This window comes from Theobroma umbraticum, unplaced genomic scaffold, assembly GCF_002168275.2.
Source record: "Theobroma umbraticum cultivar Fairchild unplaced genomic scaffold, ASM216827v3 scaffold_44.0, whole genome shotgun sequence".
NCBI classification, from domain to species: domain Eukaryota; kingdom Viridiplantae; phylum Streptophyta; class Magnoliopsida; order Malvales; family Malvaceae; genus Theobroma; species Theobroma umbraticum.
The window spans coordinates 11,415,407-11,421,406 of record NW_018397255.1 but is presented as its reverse complement, the minus strand read 5'-3'; the positions used below and the strand labels follow the sequence as shown (position 1 = coordinate 11,421,406).

The 6,000-nt window shown below is 32.4% G+C and overlaps 1 protein-coding gene across 1 annotated transcript; it reads left to right on the top strand.

The window, feature by feature from the left end:
* The first annotated feature begins 1,210 nt into the window (after positions 1-1,210).
* Positions 1,211-2,700, top strand: LOC110409587 (transcription factor IBH1). The gene has a single exon (XM_021418977.2). It carries the CDS (start codon positions 1,585-1,587, stop codon positions 2,083-2,085), a length of 501 nt encoding a protein of 166 aa, XP_021274652.1. The 5' UTR covers positions 1,211-1,584; the 3' UTR covers positions 2,086-2,700.
* The last annotated feature ends 3,300 nt before the right edge of the window (positions 2,701-6,000 follow it).

Genomic DNA, 6,000 nt, shown 5'->3' with positions numbered 1-6,000 from the left:
AAATAAAAGAAACGCAGACATATATATTATAGACAGCAGTCGAGAATTGATTAATATTTTATCATGATATGAAAATATTATAACGTAGAGCAACAGCAGAATAAATTCACAACAACTGAGTGCTATTAAATATTCCGTCTGATAAAAAAAAAATGACCCCACGATTCGCCTTTTGAATGTGGTATTTTTCCCGTTTGAAAAACAATAAGAGCACCATGTGAGGAACAAAAAATAAATAAAAACTGTTGATTGATTGAGTGGTCAAACAAGTTTGTGATGAAAAAACTTTTGAGTGGGTTCTAGTCAATGGGATGGATATATGCAGCAGTTACTTAGGACAAATATTTGAGTTCTCCATACAAGTAAAAGAGTAGTGAAGAAACTGATGATGACACCCTTCCCTTCCCTTCCCTTCCCTTCCCTTCCCTTCCCTTCCCTTCCCTTCCGTACAGTCTGTGATTTTGCTTTTGGATTTGGCCTTGGTGCCGACATCGCCACCCTCAACACATCACTCCATGTCGACTGCTGCTGCCACCATCAATTGCCCCCATCGCTGTCATTCTATTATATATATATATCACCTCCCCTCCCGATTGGCCAAAAAAATTGAGGAGGAAATTTTGGGTGGAAATGATAAGACTCCAACATTAATCCTACATGACCAAATATATAAGGCATTATTAATTATATATATCAAGGTTACAAGGAATAAATTAAGATTCACAACAGAACAAAGTATAGAGCAAAATACATGAAGGAGAGAAAAGAGAGGGGGATGGGAAGAGATGATGAAGACCAAAAGAAAAGGAAGGCAGAGGTCCCACCAATCCAAGTGGGAAAATGGAACCATGTGCGCTCATATGGTGGTTGGCTATTTCAGCCCCACATCACTCACTTTTCCATCCCCAAAACCCCAAACCGAAAATGAAAGCAGAACCTGTAATCCAATAATAATTATAATTATATACTCCTTTTCACTTTAAATGTTTATCTCTTTTCTTTTTAGACAGATTAATTAGATTTTTCCATTAGTAATGTCTTTTTTAAAAAATAATAATAAATTATAATATAAATATTTACTACTTTTTTATATAAAAAATAAAATAATCATAAAACTAAATTATTTATAATAATATTAAACAATTTTAATTTTGAGACATTGAATAAAGAAAATAGGGAAGAGAAAGTATATGAAAGGTTGATTCCCAAGTCTCCTTCCTCCTTACACCTCCCATTTCCAATCCCTTCTCTTTCTCTTACTTTCTCTCTTTTTCTTCATTCTCCTCACATGTTTTTGTTCTTGAAATTTCCCCTAGCCACATCTCTGTCTTTCTTGTTGTCTGGTTGGTCTATGTAGATACTGTGTCAGAGAAGTCAGAACTAAAATTCTGCTTTTGTCCTTGTGAGTTCTGGGCAACCAGGCCCCTCTGTGTCAGAAAACAAAATCTCTCTTCCCACACCAAACTCATATTTGTCCCTCTGATCCATCCAAAAAAGGCAAAGCCCAGGACAGTTAGTTGTAACTCTTATCCACCTTCATATCCCAAAAAAAAAAAACCCTAGTTTACTTTCATCTCATTCCCCATGAGCCCTCATCATCCGAACCCTAGTTCTCTAAAATCCAGGTTCACCACCAGGTTCCTTCGGGCTCTGACTAAAATAAATGCTCAAAATCCCATCTCATCATCTTCTCCCAGAGAGATCCTCCAACGTTTCCGAAGAATTAAGGTCGCAGCTGACAAGTCCATGGCTTACTCAGTTAGGTCAAGGAGAACTTGGAGTAGGGCAATGCGTTGGAAGCTTCGAAGCCGGTCTTGGCGTCAAGCTTCTTCAGTCAGAAGACTGAAGATTACTACTAGTTGTCATCAAGCCATCATGAAGAAAACAGCTCATGAAAGAGAAAACAAGACCACAACTGGGGAAGGGGTTGGCTTTGGTGTCCAAACAGATGAGCTAAGAGAGCTTGTTCCAGGAGGTGAAGCCATGGATTTATGCAACTTATTGGATGAGACTGCACATTACATAAAGTGCCTTACCACCCAGGTACAGGTGATGAGAAAAATTGTCGATTTCTACTCTCCCTGAGTAATTGATATATATATATATATATATATATATATATATGTTATTCTTATTATATCAATATATATAGAATAAAAATATATAATATAAATCCGAGGAACATATTTGTTAAAAAGGAAAAATGGTTTATACAGAGATGATTGTCTAAGATGGTAAGTATTTTATTTTCTGTAGAGAGCACCTAGCCAGCTGAAATAGTTTTTAAACAGAAAGTGAGTACTAAGTGAAGACACACGCACAATCTCTGTGAGATATTGAGACATATTTTTTATCTTTTTATATACTGTTTGTATAGTTATTGGTTTCTTTTCCTTTGCCTCTATTTTTACATATATACTTTGAGTCACTTGCTGTTAAAGATCTAGTCTCCATCGATCCTTTTGTATTCTCACTTTTCCTCTTTTTCTTGTTTTTGGGTCCTAAGTTTTTCTTTTTTGGCTTGATTCATTTCTTCCTGATGGGTGCTTGGTTGATCAATTGTCGTCTTCAACCTTCGATATGTCTTCCTACTTAGAAAATATATTATTGTTCCTGAAGAGAAAAATGAAGTGAATTTTCATCAAAGTTTGGCAGGAGTATACATCAAGATAGCTAGTAAGGTGAGACACATGTAATCTCATTGTATCTTATAACAAATATCAACCACACAAAATTAACAAACCCAAACCTTAAAGAAAGAAACTCAAAAGTAGAATGTTCTTAATTTCTTTCAATAATGCCAAAATAAACAACAAAAGCATCTATATTAGTAGAGGTATATGGGTCCAAGAAACGGATGATTATGTTCCTTTATAATTATTTTTATTTTTGTTGGGTTTCAAGAAAAACATGACCCAGTGTAAAATGTTTCTTCAATTTCTTCAACTTTTTGAATTTGTTTTTAGGGTTGTCATCCAATTTGCTTCAAAAGTGCCTATGGAATGATTCCTTTATCCTCACGTGCTTCCTTTGGATTCCTAATTAGATTTGCGTTTCCTTGTGAATTTTTCCATGTCAAGCAAAGACTCAGATGTCCAGGGCCAAACAGAAAGAATAGTATACTGTATCTGAATGAGAGTCGAGAAAACAAAATTTCCTTATCTGTAATATGATAGGAATACAAAGGAAAAAGGCACAAGCTATTACACTTTGTTTAGTTACAAGGAAAATAGTAATAATATCTTAAAACATGAAGTAGTGTGCGTGTCTAGCCCTATGCTAAATTTAATCCTATTTGGACTTTGAGCAGCACTAAAGAAACAAAACAAAGACATTAACATGGGACAAACAATCTTTTTGAAATCTTTAACACGCTTCTGCTTGTGCTAAACACAATGATTTACATCCCCCATTGCTTTTGGATACTTGTACGTACGTACCCTATCAATTGCAAAAGCATACGTTTTTTTTTTCTCCATTAATTCCCTCCCCCCACCTTCCATTGTCTTCTTTTATTACTTAATTTCTCACCAATTAATTATCTTACATGAATCCAAGATTTCTCCCTCATTTTGTTGCTTTGACATCCTCTCCTTGAGTCAGCCTAGCTTAAGCCATTTGGTCAAGAAGTTTACAGGACAATAGAATACTAAGCCGCATCACTCATTTCATTATTCTAAAACAGGCTTAGTTCCAACTTTATTGCATCTTAGTATATTTCAGTTGGTCAGGATCAACATTTTCCAACAACTCTTCTTCTTCTTCTTCTTCTTCTTTTCTGATGAAGTATATACCACCACAAAAGAAGGTTTCATGTCCAAATCCTCCATTTTTTTTAAGGTCGTGCATGATATATAGAGTATAGGATTAGCTTGGTTAATTTCAAAGCGAATTTTAGTATAAGCAAAAAATGTTACAGCTCCAGTCGATCAGTGGCTAGCAAGACGTAAAAGTAGCTCTTAATTAGTATCTATATATTGCTTTAAAGAACTTAAAGGTAGTATATGTTTTTTTAACTCACAGTCTCTTGTTGTCCAAGGAGGAGTGTTGATCGATGTTTCTGTGCGGAAATTAAAGGGAAATGCATAAGAATTTTAAGATCATTATTCTAACACCATCTGTAAAACGTAAAAGATAATCCACTGGTGAGTTTATATTAATTATTGGCAGAGTTTAAGAGTTTATTGTCATATGTAAAATTGATGAATTTTGCAAATAAAAGCTAAATTCAAAATCAAAGTGATAGGTCGATGATCTTGTGAAATAGATCATTATATATATATATATATATATATATATATATATATATATATGAAAAGCAAGTATTTCATATATTAATAAGACATCATGGAGTATAAAACGAACACAAGTCTTTAGCCATTTCCATTGGCAGGAGACTTTTTTTAGCCTAATTAACTTCCATGATCCTTCCCAATTAGATATATATGAAAAGCAAGTATTTCATATATTAATAAGACATCATGGAGTATAAAACGAACACAAGTCTTTAGCCATTTCCATTGGCAGGAGACTTTTTTTAGCCTAATTAACTTCCATGATCCTTCCCAATTAGATCATGAGTCTCTTGCATTAATTTAAGTGGTCGATTAATCTTAACAATTTTCCATGTTTTGTTTAAGTAATATTATGCCAAGCTAACACTTGCATCTAACCTATTCACTATATAATCTCTTGTTGAGGAAATATCTTGTTAGAAAGTAATTCACCCAGTATCCTTTAGAAAACCAGCTTAAATTTTTTCTTTAATAATTAAAAAGTTTGAAATTATAGATAGACTACAACATTTATTAAGCTCTTTAGTTAAGAGTATAAATGTCATCAGATACCACCTATATTATAGGCAGCTAACCGTCAAGAGCATCGCTTCACTGCACTAGGAGAAAGGTATAAGACAATAAGTAATGGTTTTATTCGAGAACCCAAAACCCTATTGATTATATACGCTTAGGTATCTCAATATTACAAATACAAGTAAATTAAAAGTATTGATGCCTTACCTAACTTTGATACCTTGTTGAAGACGCATCCAACCCAAAACTAATTAGCATTAATTGAATTATTGAATTGCTTTAGGATTACTATAAGATTTAGACAAGTAGCCCATCATTCATGAGTAGGATTTCCCTTAATTAACACTGAAAAATTTGATGTGGCAACAACATATTGGAAAAACCAATTAATTTAATTTATGAGAAGGAAAGGGCCCGTTAGGTGTGAAATTTAATTAAATTAAGAATATTTCTTTTCTTTAAAAAAGTGTTACTTATTAATATCCATATGAATACAGATTCTCCTTAAAACATTTTTCTATTGTACATTTAAAATTGTGTGTGCGTGTGTGCTTATGAAAAAGATAAGATAAAATAAAATAAAAAAATCAATTTGATTGGATTGAATTCAAATAGTAATTTTATTGAGTAAATTATTTTTTATTATTTATCTTTTCGAGTTTACTATTTTGATTTTTCTATTTTAAAAAGTAATGATTTGATATAACAATCATAAATGTTGTTATTTTTATCACTTAAGCGTTAAAAGATAACAAATCTTCTACTTGACGTGATCAGTCATACCTTAATCAAGTAATATATCCATGTTACTTCATTTTATCAAATGATCATATATATCTTGTGCTAATAAAAAATTATAAAACAATAATTTAAAAAATTAAAATTTTTTATTACTACGTGATAGAGTAGTTGACGTGAATATATGGCACCTAGTTAAGGTATGATGATGTGGAATGGAATTTGCAGGAGCTTTTTATCTTTTAACTACTAAATGACTAAAAGAATAATATTTATAAATATTGATTATGAAAACACAAAATTTTGAAAAATTAAAATATAAACTCTTATTGTTTTTTTCAAACAAGGCAACAAAGTCCAATTAGATTTAAGAGTTTAACTATGTTGGACTTAACTTAAGTTATTTGGGTGAGAAAGGTGTAATTGTTTAGAAATCCTAAACTCAATTCTT